Below are 18656 nucleotides of genomic sequence, written 5' to 3'. Positions count from 1 at the left end.
AGTCGGTATGGTCGAAACAATACCAAAGTATCTTTAATGTAACGGATAACAGGCATTATGTTCTTTGTGGTGGCATAAAAGGTACATATTTGAACTTTGGCATAGTCCATTCTGTTGTGATGTCATAATGAGTGATACTTGAATACTCGACTCGAATCGTAACACATGATTCTAAATCGAATCACTCAGGTACTCGATTTTGCCCAGTTCAAGTGTGGACTACGAATAATGGCAGCGTGTGTGCGACTGCTTTTAAACACTATTTACCTCATTGAATAATTTTCAAAGTCAGCTTATTCTATTTCCCGGTTATGTAGTTTTTTCTGCTTCGAAATTTCCTAGTTCTAATGGTGGTTTAGTATAATTCTGGGTCGCTACGTCTACTTTTACTAGCGTAGCAGTCTTGGCTACTTTGAGCACATCATAATGTGTCATACGAGCAAGGCAACTTCGAAAAAAATGTAAAGTTACCGCAATATTGACATTGTGTCTTTCACTGCCGGTAAGGAAACAAACTGTCTTTTATCTGTTTGAATAAACATGTTGCGAGTAAGAAAAAGTATTGGAATATGAATGCGACCCATCAGGGTCGACATACCTCAAGCAAAACTGTAAAATTGTGAGATGAACGTTACTTTAACTAGGGACCGAACAGTGAACACGGCGTTCAGTACTAGAACTCGAGTCCGAATATCATGATGCGGACTTGACACTTTGCACCCTGACTAGGACTCGCACTTGGATCGGTGGTTGCTTGACTCGAGTCAAAACTATAATGTGAGCTTGTCTTGTGACTTGTATACAACTATTTTGTCATTGTGTTTCACTATCATAGGTAAAGATAGTGCGCAATGCGCATGAGGCGGCTTGATCGATTTTAAGTGTAAGCCACTTGTCATAATCGCTTAACTGGTATATGATCACCTGAATCATATTGAAAAACGTTGACAATTGCAACAAGTAGTGCTATCATTCAATTCCCGGTAATTCAACGCAAACTTAGTGCAATGGAGTGAATTGTTGTAATAATTATTTCTACAGGAATACACTGCTCTATGGAGGAATTCCAGTGCAGTGACGGATCGAGGTGTATTGATCCTAGAAGATTTTGCGACGGATATAAAGATTGCAGGTATTGGTGATTGAATGATGAGCGAGAACATATTAGTTCATTTCCTGAAAATATTCATGTATTTGATTGCGAGTATGCATTGGGGGTGTTACGAACGTCCGGCTCGCATTCGTGTTCGGAAAGCGAAACCTTGATAATTTACAGGTTCGCGATCACAAACCAAACTTAGTTGGTTGTGTGGACTAATTATAGTGAATAAATAGGCGATGAGCAAATTCGCAGGAATTTTGGAACCGATGTAGTTATTGTAGTACAAGCGCCTGACGCCCGATTTAGAGTAGACAGAACTGCATATGTTCCTGACAAACCGCAGCGGTTGGCTAAATTTTACACACAATCCTCCGCTTATAGGCTAGGCATCAACAAATACATTCGTTATAAATATTTTTCTAGCGACGGATCCGATGAACCATATGCGACGTATGGAGATAATGGAACTTTATGTAGAAGAGTCAAATATTCGAAACCGGGACTACTTTGTATCCTTCCCCTCTCACTCCGACACATACGACACGATCTTTGTAGTGATAGTAAGTATATGAACAAAGCATTATCGCCTTTTTATGTATTTGTATTATTTAAGACTTCGACCCATCACAATAACTCGTTTTCTTTCCAACCGGAAATAACCTGTTCCGCATCCACAGCTCAAGCAATTGTTGAGTAGACTAAAGCAATGAAACTCATTCAGGAGACGGATGAACTATATTGGAATCTCATTCTATCGTGCACGCTATCTATATATATACGGATGACATTGTACAGTTGGTGAACGAAATGCGATCACAATAACGCTTCAAAAATAGGGATATACTTCGAATTTTAGCTGTGAAATCGAAACAAAAAATCTTATAGGTGACTATTTTGTGCCTATATAACACGTGGGATCTGACCTACGATGGAAAACTTTCTGACTATAAAAGTGGATGTTTGGAAAATTTGTGACAGAAGAATAATTGCAGTATAAAATGCGTAATATTGCACGAAACGTTAATATTTTTGGGTACTTTTTTACATTCACTAGATAAAACTGTCTGTTCCTACGAAGTTGCTGGGAAAAATCCACGGTAACAATTATTTGTTGGGAATCATTCAAAACCATTGTTATCTGCTGGTGTGCTGGTGACTCTCCCATTTGCTTGATACTGATAATGTTGTATACTCTGCAGTTTTTCGTCGCGCACTTTTCGATATAAAATCAATTTCCCATGCAGTCTCATTTCAGAGTTAGATTACATCGTGTAGTGTGAGTTCTGTTGATAAGACTTGGCAGTTGCGCTAGACATTGACTAAGGATTATTTGCAGTCATTCGCAGTTTATTTTGGTAACTTTACCGAAACCCAAACGGCACAACGTATCAATGTTGGGATCAAGTCACTACTTTAGAGTCACGAGTCATCTCGACTCAATGCACATTTCGACTCGAGTCAAGTCAAGTCAATCTATTTTCGGAGGTGACTCGAGTCAAGACGAGTCAGCCGTTTTTGGAGTTGACTCGAGTCAAGTCAAGTCAATTCATGAATCAAGTCACAATTCAAGTCCAATTGAATTTCCGAAATTTGAGTGATCATTCAAAGTCATTACATTTTGCTAGCTATGTTAAAGACAGATTAATTGGTCATTTATTTTGAATCGAATAACGAATAAAACGTTTAATATACATGCAAAATGCGTTGTATCGCTTACCCACACGCAGTACTGCTAATAAAATACGGTGAGTAACTATACAGCAGGGTTGTAATGACTCGAGTCACGATTTTCAGATGACTCGACTCGACTCGAGTCATTTTCACAAAATACGGAAATGACTCGACTCGACTCGAGTTAATCTGTGTATTGACTCGACTTGGACTCGAGTCATTGCGCATGACTTGAAGCAAGTCATTGACTCGAGATTCAGACGGCCAATACCGACATTTCATTGTAATTTCGAAGCCAACACACTATTGGGATTTCGTTTGTTGGTACTGGTGCTTGAAAATGCGACCAGAAACTGCTAAAAGTGAGGAAAATCAGTATATTATAAATGCGAACCATTCAATATCACCAAACGGAGTTTAAAAAGTGGGTTTAGGAAGACTTTATCTGGAGACTGAGCAGTCAACACAATGACTTGGACTCGGACTCGAGTCATAATACCATGACTCGGACTCGATCCTCTGTTCGCTGACTTGGAGTCGGACTTGATTCGGTGGGAATTGGAAATGACTCGACTTCACTCGAGTCAAAAATATAAAAGTGAGATTGACTTGTGACTCGGAGCCTTGTGACTTGGTTGGCCGAAATGGAGGATCGAATACGATGCCTCGAGAAGTTGAAACTAAATGGTATGGTACAATAGACTAACCATTTACACATCGTGAGGGTATAAACGCATATACAATATTCGTTCCATTTAAATCATACAAGAGGGTTGGTTAAGGTGATAGCGCTGTACAATGTAAGCAGAGGGTCGTCTAATAAACAGATATATGTTGATATTAGAATAATCGACTACTACTACTACTACTACTAGTTGAACAACTTAAGCTGTGATCATTTCGTTTGCGGTCAATTTATTTGTGATGTAACAATGAAATATCATTGGAATGTATAATCAGTGAATGACTGGTTGCTCTCACAAGTGAAACCGGCGTATCGCGAACATTCCCTACATACACAAAATACAGTGCATGAATCGACACCGTTTACTTGATGACTTGGAATCGACTCGTAAATTTTGCTCCGAGTCACGAGTCAGTCCACATTTCTGAAGCGCCGTGTCAAGTCCAGTCAAGTCAATTTTTCAAAGTGACTCGAGTCAAATCAAGTCACAAGAAAAATTGAACTAGAGTCTGACTCGAGTCATCCCAACACTGCAAAGTAGCCTATATTAAAACTTGGCCACATTTCAAAGGTTTTGTGGTGTGTTGAACATTACACCATCACATGCTAGGTACTTCTCTCTTCAATGTTCACAATAAGTAGACAAAGGATATTTACAACACTTTAAAATAAGGTAATTTGTATTATAAGTAAAATGAGAAATTCAAAGACAGTTCAATCTCTAACACAACATCATCATAATGTAGTTTATAGAATGCGTAGTTTGAAACAGTGTTGGGATCAAGTCACTACCTTCGAGTCACGAGTCATTTCGAGCCATTGCACATTTTGACTCGAGTCAAGTCAAGTCAATCGGTTTTCGAAGGTCACTCGAGTCAAGTCAAGTCACTCGATTTTCGGAGGTGACTCGAGTCAAGCTGAGTCAAGTCAAGTCAAGTCACGAGTCAAGTCAAAATTCAAGTCAAGTTGCCTTTTTGTAGTATGAGGCATGATTACGTCAATACATTTTGCTAGCTGTCTGAAATACAGATTGAGTGGTCATTGATTTTGAACCGATGAACGAATATCGAGTTGAATAAACACCCAAGAAGGCGCTCTATTGCTCACATATACGTAGTCTCAGTTTATAGTTATCGACAGAAATAGAGAATAGAGAAACGAATTGATAAGATGCAATACATTAACCTTTACCCATTTACATATTGATATGATACAATTTGAGCCTGCGCCAATGGTTGAGGAGTATATAAGCTGTATTCGAATTCAAAATCAATAAAACAAGAAGTTTGGTTAAGGTAGATAATTTTCTATTATATTACTTTACTACTAGTTTACAACAACAATAAGCTGTAAGGTTCGATCACTTCGTTTGTGGTAAATTTATTTGTGAGAGAACAATAGAGGCTCAGTAAAACGCACGATCATTGAATGAATGATTGGTCGCTCTCACGGGTTACACCATTGTTTCGCGAACAATCAGAACGTATGCAAGATACAGTGATTTTTATCGACCTCGATTAATTGATGACTTGAAATTGACTCGTGAATTTTGCTCCGAGTCACGAGTCAATCCACATTTCTGATACGCCGAGTCATGTCAAGTCAAGTCATTTTAGCAAAGTGACTCGAGTCAAGTCAATTCATGCGAGAAAAGTGACTCGAGTCTAACTCGAGTCAAGTCATGACTCGAGTCATCCCAACACTGGTTTGAAAGTGCATTAAATACGGATATAAACCAGTCCAAATTAATCTCAAAACCGTTTCAGGATAGTGTCTTCATTGGAACCTTAAACATTTGTGAATCATTACCGTTAAGTAATAACGACAGTATGTTAAAAGTGTACCCAATTTCTTTCTGTCAAGGAATTAAATGTTCTGATGAGCAGCTCGAATGCCGGGATGGGCCAAGATGTCTTCGCTTCGCACAATTCTGCGATGGATCGATTGACTGCAGGTACACGTAGCTTGACAATACAATTCCACGGGTCTGTACTGATGCAGTGTATGATTGAGAGAAAATATACAGTGCTCCTTATGATTAGGGCTGGGCAAAATCGAGTACCTGAGTGATTCGATTCTGAATCACGTAATATGCTTCGAGTCGAGTCGAGTAATCGAGTATCACTCATTATGACGTCATAACAGATTGTAATGCGTCAAAGTTCAAATATGTACCGTTTATGCCACCACAAAGAATATAATGCCTGTTATCCATCTCATAAATGATACTTTGGTATTTTTCGACCATACCGATTTCATTTCACTTGGTGACAATGTTGTGGGATAACCATGACTTCGGAAATGTGCTATGTCCAGTAACCTTTGTAGCTTTGTACGATATGTTTAATATGCTACGATACCGCCAATCGAGGTTTCAAGGCTTCAACAATGGATGATAGTATCGAAACTATAATTCTAGATGATAAATTAACTTTCAGTGGCGATAAGCGTATAATTTCAGTACTCGAAAAAATCGACTTTTGCTACTCGACTCAAATCATTAAAATTAATACTCGATTCAGATTCGAGTACTCGAATCATTGTGCCCAGCCCTACTTATGATACGAGGCCAGTGTGAAAATGAGATTGAGATAACAAAAAACTTGGCACTTTTTCAGATTGCTATATTACTTATTTATGACTAAACAGAGCTTTTCCTAATCATAGTCCCCGTTGGAGTGGGTCAAAGCAGTCAATATTGCTACACAAGTGAAAGTGGAAAATTATACTCAATTACGAGTATAGAAGAACTGATATATGGAACACGTTGAAACAGGGGTGGCCAACCTTTTCGCCCAAAGGGCCACATGCAATTGACGAAATATTGCGTGGGCCACCAGCCGCGCAATGCGCGACTATTTTTCAATTTTCATAGGTCAATCATATTGTTAGTGCAGGATATTGCGGGTCCGCTGTAAATCGCTGAGCTCAGTTTGCAAGGAAAGGACTATTCGGCGCCTGGATATATAGATATCGAAAGCTTCGGCCAACGTGCGTCAATCCTTTTTGTGCCTATAGGTTTCATCGTCGACGGCCTTTCCGCCAGATCAAACGAAAGGTCGCATGTTGGCCGACACTTTCTTTATTAATTGCGAATACATAGTTAGACTCAATCTGGTTTTTGTTTAGCAATGTTTTTTTCTGGTGTTCAAAATTACGACATGCATATTCAGCAATAACGCAAAATTACAAGTATCAGGTGTAATTTTCGAAGTTGTTAAATTGTTAGCGTCGTACATGCTTGCTTTGTTTGGCTATCATCGCAATGCCAAGGGGAATGAAGGCAAACGTATTTATATACTATCCACACGGTTTCAACATGTCCTCCCTTTTCAGGAAATCGAAAATGTCGTCTAAGGACACTTAAATGTTCTCCGTTTCGGAAATTATTCCCATTTACAGCTTTGACAGCAAGGCTAAGGGATAAGGTCAACTGAAAATTGGCGCAGAAGACGCAATATTTATAATGCGGAAGTTCGAGTGGGTCAATCGGGAGTCGAGTCGGAAAGATGAGCTTTTTTTGAAATAGTCTACATAACAATATTTCCCGTAAATATTTGAAAATATGCCTTTTTTTATTTCGGTGAACTTTTTAAACTTTTTTGATTTCAAAAAAGCGCCCCTATTCCAAAATATGGTAAACTTATTATTACTTCCTACTAGACACATTCTAATATTAAGAAGTAGGCAGTGTGGCTTCAAACGGAGTTTACTGAAATATAACGAGTTGCGCAAAAATGTGAAAGTTGTAGAATGCCACTTATTGATATCGGAGAATTAGAAGCCAGTACTGTTTAGAACAGGATAATAATAAACATGTTGGTATAGGAATAAACACATGACATAAATATAGCTTGGTGAACATTACAAGATCGAATGATGGATCTACAAGCCATTTTGGGATCGTGCAATATGCTTTGGAATATTTATTTAATAATATATTCATTAAATCGGTCCATCTCCAATCTTGGGTGACTCATGTCTCATGACTCATGACTCATTGCAAGGCATGATCTCAGTTATTATTTAGTTTTCCCTGTGCCGGCATTCCAAATCTGCTATATAACCTTGCTAGAGATGGATCTGACGAGCCATATCCGTTAAATGAAGATGACAGCACACTGTGTAGAAGACGGTCGGGAAATTCCAGACTATGTATTCTTCCACCTGAACTCCAACATAAACGAAAGTATCTGTGCAGATCAGGTAGGTCTGAAAATTGTATACATTGGAGTTTAGCATTAAGTACATCAAATTTACACTGTGGAGCAGGGGTGTCAAACTCAAGTTGCGTTACGGGCCGGATTCAGACCTTCAAATCGATCGAAGGCCGGACCAGTTACATTATTCCAAAATGTTGTCTCAAAATCCATGCCTGTGAGGCGTGTTGCCCACTTGAATACTCAATTATACAGCCTATGAGTCTATTCTTTCAACTTTATTCGTAATTAATGGAATTGGCAAAACGACGATAATTGTTCGATTGAATACATTTATATAAATTACTAAAACGGTGACTATGACGATGGTATACGTTGGCATATTGCTATAATGGCATTGTTTCAGTCATAATCTACCAATAGTCGTGTGTATGCGTTGTGAGGAATACACGATATTTAATTGAAAACGCAGACGATGAAATTTGATTTATTATTATCATATCGCGATTCGTTTTTTCTGGAAGCCGAGGAGCTGTCATTAGCGAAAATGAAGTGGGACCAGAGGTATTTTAAATATTTTTTTTGTAACAATTATGTTCTCCATGTAGCCTGCATATACTAACTTGGATTTTCACTTTTGTCACTAACTACGTTTAGGTCGATTTTTCCACAAAACGCTGAGCTCAGTGTGCAATTTTACCGTCTCGGAATTAGCTGGCAATGGCAGCGATTAGTTGCTGATTAGCATTAAAGTGAAACCACAACACCACTCTGTCCGATGTGTATGCTTATAATGTGGCTTATGAACATATGAACATACCATACATAGGCTGTCTTGAGGGATTATTTAGTGAAAGTAATTTCAACATTTTTCAGAAATGAGCTGCATAATACAGCCATTTTTCGGAGTCGCTTCGCGGACCGGCTGAAATCGTCTGGCGGGCCGGATGCGGCCCGCGGGTCGCATGTTTGACACCTCCGCTGTGGAGTATCAACCGTATATGTGCACTGCAGATTATATACGAACACTTGAAAACTTAATATTTAAAGATTTGTGTGAATATTTCTATTTTTAATTTACCAGTCAATGAAACATCAGACTCAATAATTGTTTTACGATACTCAGTAATAGTGGCGAGATAGCGTTGCGGTTGTGGTACTTTCCACAGCTGCGACACCAATGTTTTGCGGGTTCCAATCCGACCAGGGTCGACTCAAGAATTCCAACTCAAGTTGGAGGGGTATCTGAACGCCTCCTCGCCACGTGAAAAGACTAGCATTGGGCCGTGCAACAACAACACTACTAATGTCACGTGACATAAACTGATGGTTGGATTTACGAAACATAGACCGAACGGCATTCACTAACTTCTTACACGATGAGGCTTCCGTTGGATACATGTATCGTTATGTTCAAAAGAAATAACTTTGCGTCAAAGTAGAGACGCTTACAGATTACCATCATGTCGCTTCTAACGTCGGGTATCTCATTTGCCCTGCAATTTGACCAACTTTACCCACATTTCGATGCAGAAAAATGAGACTGATGTAAGTTAGCATTATATTATATGCGTTTGGCTATATATTTATACACCATGGTCAAGTCATCTTTTTTTCTCAAATAAAAGTGTTTGCAGCAATTACTGATATTAAAGTGGTTCAAAAGCTAAAATATCGAAATAATTTCCCGGAAAACATTGCATAGTCAGCGATGGGCAAGGGGAAAGTGTCCCACAATATCTGAAGATCTTCGAGGTAAGATACCAGAGAAGATTGGAGCTTACATATGTTAGATGACTATTGCTCCAGTATCAAACGAGACAACCCACAAAATTATGGGTTATTAGCAGGGCCATTTTTATATGACCTTAAAAAATCAATAATATGACTTTATTTTTTGGAAAATATGACTTTATATGACTTTATGTGAAAATCGTGTATTTTAACTGTAACCAACTCATGGAACTGACGAGTAAAACACACACAACATAGCAGATGCAGAGAATGCTTGTTGCAGAGCTGAAGAGGGGGTCGTTCTTGCTTCAATCCATATCTTATGCTTGAGTGTTGCAAGATGCTGTTCAACAAAAATACGTTTCTCATGCTTCACAATGCAACTGCATATATGACAGGACACTTTCTCTGTAGGGGAGATTTTGAAGTCCTTAAATTCATTTACAATAGCTTTGACTATCGCTGCATTAGATTCTCTCACTTTTGGCATGCTGAACCAGATATTCTCTTTGTGTCTAAGTCTCTTAGGAATAAACTTGAAGTGAACTGTATATATTCAACTGTCATATTCTTCAGTTCGCTGCTAGTTGTAATGTATTTGTACATAAGTAGACCAAGACTGAGCTTTTTAGCTTGCCTGCCCCCTGACTGAACTTCAAATGACGCCCCACTTCAGTGCACAGAAGTAAAATAAATTTTGTAGCAACATGATGCAATATCTGACCACATAATGCAATGTGTGACCTCATAGGTCTGTGACTGTAATGTTATGTAGGCTAACCTTGTAGTTTGCCTTACTTAGTGCTTAATCGCTTCACCGCTTCAATTGGCACTTATTATTTAAAGTATACAACAATATGACTTTATAACTCAAATATGACCTAACCAGGAAAATATGACTTTATATGACTTTATAACTTTCATAATATACCCCATAGGGATGCGGTTTTTACGTTAAAATTGATTGTACGACTTACTGATGCAGAGAAAAAAATACGACTTTAATGACTTTAAATGGCCCTAGTTATTAGGGTAAATTGGGACCTTGAAACTCGCACTTTATTTGTCCTGCAGAAGCAATATCAATTCGAATCGACCGAATAAAGCATTGTAAATGTTTATTTGATGTCTATTGATTTACTTTCGGCTGCTGGTGGTTTTTAAAGCGTTTTATACAGTAAACCCAAAATATTAATGTAGTACTTTTATGTGGCCTACGAAGCAATGTGGTGGGTGCCTAACACAAAAACTTGACGTGATAGCGAAAAACGGAAGCCATTCATAAATGCTGCGTCCAGAAGTTATTCAAAATCAATTGTCTGATCAAAGACAACAAAAATTGTGTTGACCACTGTAATTAATCATATTAAGGGGCATATGAAAACGAATGTCTTATGCTCTGCAAGATAATTTAATTTGATCAGCAACGCAAAGCTAATTGTTTAATTTTGTAAAATATTATGATATCTTCGCAATGCTAAACTAATGCGTAGCCGTCGTAGAGATTAATGGGCGATGACAAAACCATTGTATAACTTGTGACTCGTAAGTACTGACTTGGTCCAACGCTGAAAGATATATTACGGATGTTCGCCTTGATCGATATCTAGAGGTGAATGGTTTTGCTAAGCTTGACCACTTGTATTTTATTATAATTAGTCGTTTTGTGCTTGTCACGAAGATTCATATTGCAATTTCCGATAAATTCACCGCCGATTAAATTACTGTTTATTCTGTTTCCAAGTTCCGACACCCAAATAACGAGTTACATTTCACGTTTTCCAAAATTCTGCAGAGTGCCGTCCAATCTCACGACGAGGCATCGATCATCAGTGATTTTCAACTAATACATTATGCTATGATTGTATTCTTTATTGACAGTAATACTGGTAAATACACACATAATCCGGGCAGCAACCTGTCCCCAAAGGAATATAGCGAATGTGAGGTAAATTTATAAAATTTCAGTAATACAGTCAAATTGTTATTCCAATGCAATACATGCAGAGGTCGGATTACAAAATTGCGGTAGGTAAAGAATTGGCAAGGGTTGCAGAGCAGAGGTAGAAATGAAGGAAAATGATGAATCAAAGTTACAGAAATTATGCTGTGATTCATGCGCGCAAGTTCAATGGTGCATTCAAGACCTTCCGAAGAATATGCACAGTGCCCAATAACTTGATCTTTTGGATCATGTCGGATCAAATGTTACCCGGAATCCGTTGGATTTGTCTCATGAGTTTTTTGCTTATGATCCCTGTAGCGAGAATTACTATCGGTACAATGTTCATTAGGGATGGTGTGAACCTCTGAAAGGTTCAGGTTCGTGTGAACCCGAACCTTTTTGAAAGGTTCTGTGTGAACACGAACGTGAACCTCATGACGTCACGTGACGTCGACGTCATATTGCTAATTCCAACCCTATCTTTCAATGATGTGATAGCCTATATTAATATACACGATACCTACCGACGACTCGGGCCACATAATGCCACATTTCCGAAGTACATATTGGTGTTTTAAACGTCGCTGAGGGTGGAGATAATAAAGTTAGCTGATCCGAAAGAATGCTAATCGTGTGATTAAATACTGCTAATCGTGACGCATGAAGTTGGAGAGGTTACGCGCGATGGTTAGTCGCGGTGTCCCGAGTTTTCAATCAAGTGTATCTGTTGAATCAAAATGCGAAAATGCGTTATACATAGGCTGCTAGTTGGTGAATGAATCAATCTCCGCAATCTCCATAATGAAGCAGCCGCCTGCTAATGACGATACTGTCATTGTAACAGGTAGAATTATCATCATCGCGAAATGAAAGTCATGTCCAATTCGTATGGTACCGCTAAGAAACGAATATCGCTTTGCAATGACGGGTGGGAATACATAATTCGTTAATTGTTTAGTGAAGCCATAACCTAGGAGACAATCGGCACGGTCATTATCCGGAATAATTAGACCAGGGGTCTCCAACACGCGACCTGATTTGAAAAAAATTCAGAAAAACGTTTAGTAAATCATGTTGAAACGCTAAAATTGATTTCAGTTGAAACATAATGTTGTTGTTTTTCAAAGTGAGCCATTCTATGTGCCCACTATCACTATTACTCACTAGTTGATACGGTTTCGGCATGGTAATATCATTCCATGGATGAAGAATTTGCTGGTACGAATGGGCATATTGCATTGACGTGCAATGGCCCACCACTGCCAAGACCGAGACGCCTGCAAAACGACTTCGGGCGCTCCAAAAGACCATGCTTTACGAGGAGATAGTTGTCTAGCAAGTAGGCCTACCGTGTATAGCTAACCCCAATATTGGTTCTTCAATCCATGGGTGGCCAATCTGCAGCAGTAGAAGGAAAACTATGCGGCTGTCGACACTTGTAATAACAACCCTAAGTTTTCGCAGATACCCCCTGCATCAGCTGTATCTGGGAATCTGATCACATTGGCCGAGAAAGGATAAATATTTTATAGTAATATGTGAAACTATACTAATATTTATTGACGAAATTCACTCATGAACATGAAAAATTTTTCGCGCTTCGCGCGACTACAGATTGGTTCTCTGTGGCTATTTACAACATAACTACTAACGATTTGGTGCGCATAGTAAGCCGATATGTGCATATAGATTGGTTCGGAGTGTACCGGCAATGGACATGGACATGGTAACGTGGGTATTTGGCCCCAGCTAGTTTATCACGACTAACCACCGGTATGCGGCCGCAGGCTACATGAGTACGCGAAATGCGGCCGTGAATTACAAAAATGTTGGCCACCCCTGTTTTAGCGGCTAAAGAGTGTTGTCATTGTCAGGTATCGTGTACAGCTCATAGTCCAAAATATAATGACATTGATGATCATGATACTTTTTGTTGTATTTGTATTTGTTCAGTAAAATATTAGTTCTTTTGTGGTGACTATAACCGTCGCCTATGTTAGAAAGCACAGCGTTGTAATAACGTAGAGTTATCAGACGTGGTTGTTGAACTGCGTTGCCTACTTTTATATCGATATTGATGTCATGTGGCCCGCGGCCTCCAGGAATTTGGAAAAGTGGCCCGCGACCTATTTTGAGTTGGCGACCCCTGAATTAGACGTAGGGATGGTACGCAGTTTCTATAGATAACTAGAAATCTACATTGTTCCAGTTTGTTAAATCATGAGATTAACACTAACTTTATACCGTAAATGTATCAACTGAGGCAATTAAAGGATATAATACTCCCATAAAATCAATATCTTCCGTCGCTTTGCCAACAATTCTGACGAGGACTTACCAGGGAAGATAAACTTAGGCCTAACGGTCGAGACCAGACCGGACAATGTATTCGGCGTCTGAGTATCGCTACATTGATATTGAGCTGAGTGTAAAACAGGTTTCTAAACTCGCTACAAATATTACCCCATTAACAAGTTATACACTATACAGCAGTGGCCAACCCCTCAATCGCATGGATTTGGTTTATTGATGCAGTCAAGATATGAAGTCAAGATTGACCCCGTACGCCTGCTACATTTTTTTCATCAGAAAACGATATCAATTTCATTGATTGGTTGAATAAGCATCATTCGCTGACTACGTATATTGCTCGTGATGTTTTTGAATGCGGCTCAAACTCACAACAGAGAGTCACTAAATATTCACCAACGGAAACCTGGATATTTCGAGAAAACTTTTGTAACAAAGCAAGTAAAACATTTGAGATTGTCAAGGTGCATGCTCGTTAAGTGTTGATTTTTAATGCTGCCAGCGCCGTGTATAGAGTGGCACGCAGTTGAAAATACAATAAATATGAACTAAAGATGTTGTAATGAAGTGAAAATTGTAATATATGAAAATGGTTCACAGTGTAGAACCTACCAAGGTTTTGTTGTGAACGCGAACCTCTAAATTTCCGAGGTTCACACACAGAACGCGAACGTGAACCTCACGTTCACACCAGTGATGAGCGGATAGTGCTTTTCGATACTCCGAATCCCTCCGACAACTTTAGTGCCCGAGGAAAACTCCCTCCGACTCCGAAGAGCTCAATCCCAGACTCCGAAATACTCCGATGAATCTTGTCAAGCATCCGAAACAGTGGCAAGCATGGTACATGGCACACATGGTAGAACACGGTACATGTGTTCGCCTCATAGTATTGTTTACTCTCAAGTCTCCAATTGCAGTGCAGATGGCTGATATTTATGCACTTGGCAATCATTTTTGCATGTTACCCGTCATATTACAACTTTACAAGGTGTCAACTGTCTGTGTTTTGGTTTGTAATCATAATCAATAGTGTGTTCTGGTCAGAGCTATCCAAAGATATCGGGGACAAAAGTTACAATACTCCGAAATTCTCCGAAAAAATATCTGTAGTAAACTCCGACTGCCACAAAATCGGCAAAACTCCGCTCCGAATCCACTCCGACTCCGCTCCGATGCTCATCATTGGTTCCCACCATCCCTAATGTTCATTTTGCATCGCCACATTTTCTCACATTCCATTTTGAGCTCTGCGTATTTCGATTGTTTTTCTGATTCCTTTTGTAATATGTTATTATCAGCTGGGACGGCCAGTTCAATGAATAAGCCTTCTCTTTTATTTTTTAGTTTAATTATCATATCTGGGCGGTCGCTCCTGATTTCACGGTCAGTTATAACTGGTATATATTATTGTTATTATCACACACAACAACATTGGCGCTTATCGCCTGTTCATGCCTTTGTGCGCCATGGCAATGCATTTGGTACAGTTGAGTATCTTCTCTTTTGCTCTTGAATACGACTTGTCGTGCTCGCGCACTCCCACACTTTCATTCATTCTCGATTTCTTACATACGATCTCGGGTCTCTGCTGCCGACTTTGGAGCTCGGCTAACTAAGTCGCTGCGTTAACAGCGAGATCGGCGATGAGGCAATACATTATATAATCACACGGAATGGTTTAATTACATGGTTCATTTCAGAGATTAATTGTTCCGCTTCGGAATTCGAATGTCGCGACCCTTCGAGGAGGTGTATTCGTGCTAAAGAGTTCTGCAACGGCAGAAAGGAATGCAGGTACCGATTACATCAGGGGTATCAGAAGGTCTGCGGCCCGCCAGGCGCTTTCATCCGGCCTGCGAAGCAATTCTGAGTAACTGGCAAAACCCTTGTAATATCCCGCACTTCCAACAAAAGTTGACATTTTGAGTAAGAAATATTTTGACGTTACAAAGAGAGCAGATGTCGTACATGGTCATAGCAACATTATAACCATTCCACGGCACTTTTTTGTTTAACTCAAGTCACCAATACGAACAAGTCGTTGAAATTGACACAATATTTCGATAGAGCAAATAAGCGCACACTCAGTACAGTGGTTTCCGGACAAATGGGCCAAACTGATTATTCACAGAGGCGAAAACACCAAAGCAATACCGTTGCAAGTTAGCTACATCGTACACGGAGACTAATGTAGTTACACGAATAATAGAACTCCAACAAATGTGATCGCAGCTGCCCTTACATACACAAGGCCCAGAACCCCGGTGCGAAGAGAATCCCGAATGGTGATTTAAAAATATTTAAATTCAATGGTTCGGGTTATATAGTTAAATCTCTTCGGGTATGGATTTTGGGGTAACATTTCGGAATCCTTTGACTAGTCCGACACACGATTAATCAACATGTTTGAATCCGGCCCGCGCACCGAAAAGTTTGTAACCCCTGGATTACATACACCCGAATACTGAAATATACCATCATGCTGTATGGATCCGATGCCTATTTTTGCGGTCGTCACGATAAAACCAATATTTTTCCCAACGAAAACATTTGCTCCATGATTTCAATTATAATTTGCATAGTCGACTATAAGAAGTGATATTTGATACCACACATACACACATACGTGTTATTAAATCTGTTCTTTTATCTGATGGCGTTCAAGCAACTCGAAGTGGTCACTGGTCGTGTTAGTAGGTGTATAGCTAGTGAATATATAGGACCATTCTGAGATTATAGGGTATTTTGGTGATACAGTGTTAGTATATGGCTAGCTCTTCTAAATACGGACATTTCGATAAGCACGAACTATAACGTATTCGTCAAATATGGTTCGTGCAGGATTAATACAAAAAATCGTTTTCCACAAAATGGAAAACCCGAAATAACGTATAATATGTTCCGTTTTTGACCTCATGGGAAGTTATATTTTTTTCAAGTAAAGCTGTTCTTTCTATTTGTATGTTACCGCACATTAGATGTAGACGATGGTTTAAAATGATGTGTGAGATAGAGAGAGCGATACTGTGACATGCAGTGGTTTTGAATATCTTTCAGCATACGTATCACTAAAACGTAAAATAAATAAAAAATGAGACAGGTAAATTGCTAATCTGAAAATTATTCCCGAATGCAATAACGCCAATAACGAAGAAAAGTTACATTATTTTTAATGAGAAATCTGTCTCTGTCTTTCTGATATTACAACTGATATGCGTGTTTAAAACACTAACACGATTTTAGCTAAATTTATCATACTGTCATATGCCGCCAGATTTTCCAGACCGATTTCGTCATATTCTGCGTAGTTTTCACATATCATAGATCTGTAGATTTTTAGCATAATTTTAAATAATTTTGTGCAACACTTTCAGCATTGTGACAAAACGTTAAATATTAGTACTTATTATCATATGTAGAAGGTAGACTTTGGACGCGATGTCACGTCAGAAACCTTCCAAGTTATGTTCAAAATTTCCCCATCAGTAAAAGTTGGTATTTTAATACTCATAATAATATGAAGAGGGAATGTCGGCATGTGGGTGCAAACCAGGGCTGTGGAGTCGGTAAATTTTACCACCGACTCCGGCTCCGACTCCGACTCCACACATTTTCAATATACCGACTCCGACTCCTGAGTCTTTAAACGTACCGACTCCGACTCCCGACTCCGACTCCAGCATTATTATCAATTTACTTCGAAAATTATATGCCACATTGTCGGTTGAATGACTATCATACAACCATTAAACATATGCATTATGCAAACATATGATTAACTGTGGCATTGTGGCACAGCTCGAATTTTCCACTATGCAATTAACAAGAAATAAAGATTTGCTAAATATCCTTCCTTATTCAAATTTATATAACATGGACTCTCTAATATCCTGAAATGTATGATTCATTCAAATATGGCAGATATCCAATCCTGTAAAATAAAAATGTAGATAAAAAATCCAAGTGTAGCTCTTGTGTATGACTCAGCAACTAATAAAGAAATTGAACTTACTAATTTTGTCATTCCACACTATCCTGATTACAAGCACAAACACCCTTACTACTAATAAATAGACATTGGTCATAAATGGAATTTAGTTAAGTAGTCAAAGATCATGTCTCGTGACTTGCAGTCTTTCTTAATCATTTGTTCGACCCAAACAGCTAAGCTACACTACAAATATTTTTAATTTTGTCAAGTGGGAAGCATCGTTTGGTCATATTTACATCATTTTTACAATTTTACAAAACCAGCTGATGCATTTTCTCTGTCACAGTATCATGGTATAATTCCAAAAATTGCATCAATTTTGACTGCATCGCGAAAACGCATATTGCGATTTTCTTCCCATGTGCAAATGAGTTGTAATTTGCAAGTAATGTCTAATTTTATCTATATCAGGGGTGGGCAACTTTTTCGGCGAAAGGGCCACCTGAGATTTACGAACCATTGCGCGGGCAACTGGAATGTTGATAACCTTTTTTAGTCGCCGATAGAAGCGAACCGAATTAGGTAACATTACAAACAAGACTTATATTAATACGCTCTAAAATTGATAACAATATGTCATGCAAGTGTGCAGTGCGCTCCACCAGGCCCTGGTCGCGCGAATCGCGAAATTTTTTTTGCAAAATAACAATTGAATTAGGCTATAGCTATATCAAAAAATATGTCGCTAACATACATTGGGGGTCGCATCTGTATACCACTAGGCTCATTTGAAAAGGACAGGATTATTCGACGTTTAGACATAGCATGATCGACGGTATCAATGAACATGCATCTATCATTATGTGCAAATGTTTTGTCGACGATCTCGCTGCGAGTGCACAAGCGAAGCCGTATCTCCTAATTGCGAATATAGTTAAACTCAATTCTGTGAATAATATGTATTTACAATTTTTCAGGAGGGGGCTCAAATACTGAATGCAAGAAATCTAGTGACAATGAATCATACGAAGGACCGAGAAAAATTTCAAGTCAAATAAATCTACTATGAAATATTCTACTTCATGGTCATATACGAAGATCTGGGATAAATGTGG

General features: G+C 38.9%; 1 protein-coding gene across 1 annotated transcript; it reads left to right on the top strand.

Annotated features, from left to right (window-relative positions):
* Positions 1 to 988: 988 nt before the first annotated feature.
* LOC145446017 (CD320 antigen-like) lies at positions 989 to 16186 on the top strand. The gene is made up of 5 exons (XM_080324206.1): positions 989 to 1132; positions 1526 to 1662; positions 5322 to 5412; positions 7534 to 7664; positions 15311 to 16186. The coding sequence occupies exons 1-5, from the start codon at positions 1056 to 1058 to the stop codon at positions 15478 to 15480; spliced, it is 606 nt and encodes a 201-aa protein (XP_080180332.1). The 5' UTR covers positions 989 to 1055; the 3' UTR covers positions 15481 to 16186.
* Positions 16187 to 18656: the final 2470 nt, after the last annotated feature.

The sequence above is a fragment of the Botryllus schlosseri genome, chromosome 1 (assembly GCF_051294905.1).
Source record: "Botryllus schlosseri isolate E-star chromosome 1, Bs_hap1, whole genome shotgun sequence".
Taxonomy (NCBI): Eukaryota; Metazoa; Chordata; class Ascidiacea; order Stolidobranchia; family Styelidae; genus Botryllus; species Botryllus schlosseri.
This window is presented reverse-complemented; position numbering and strand designations above follow the sequence as displayed.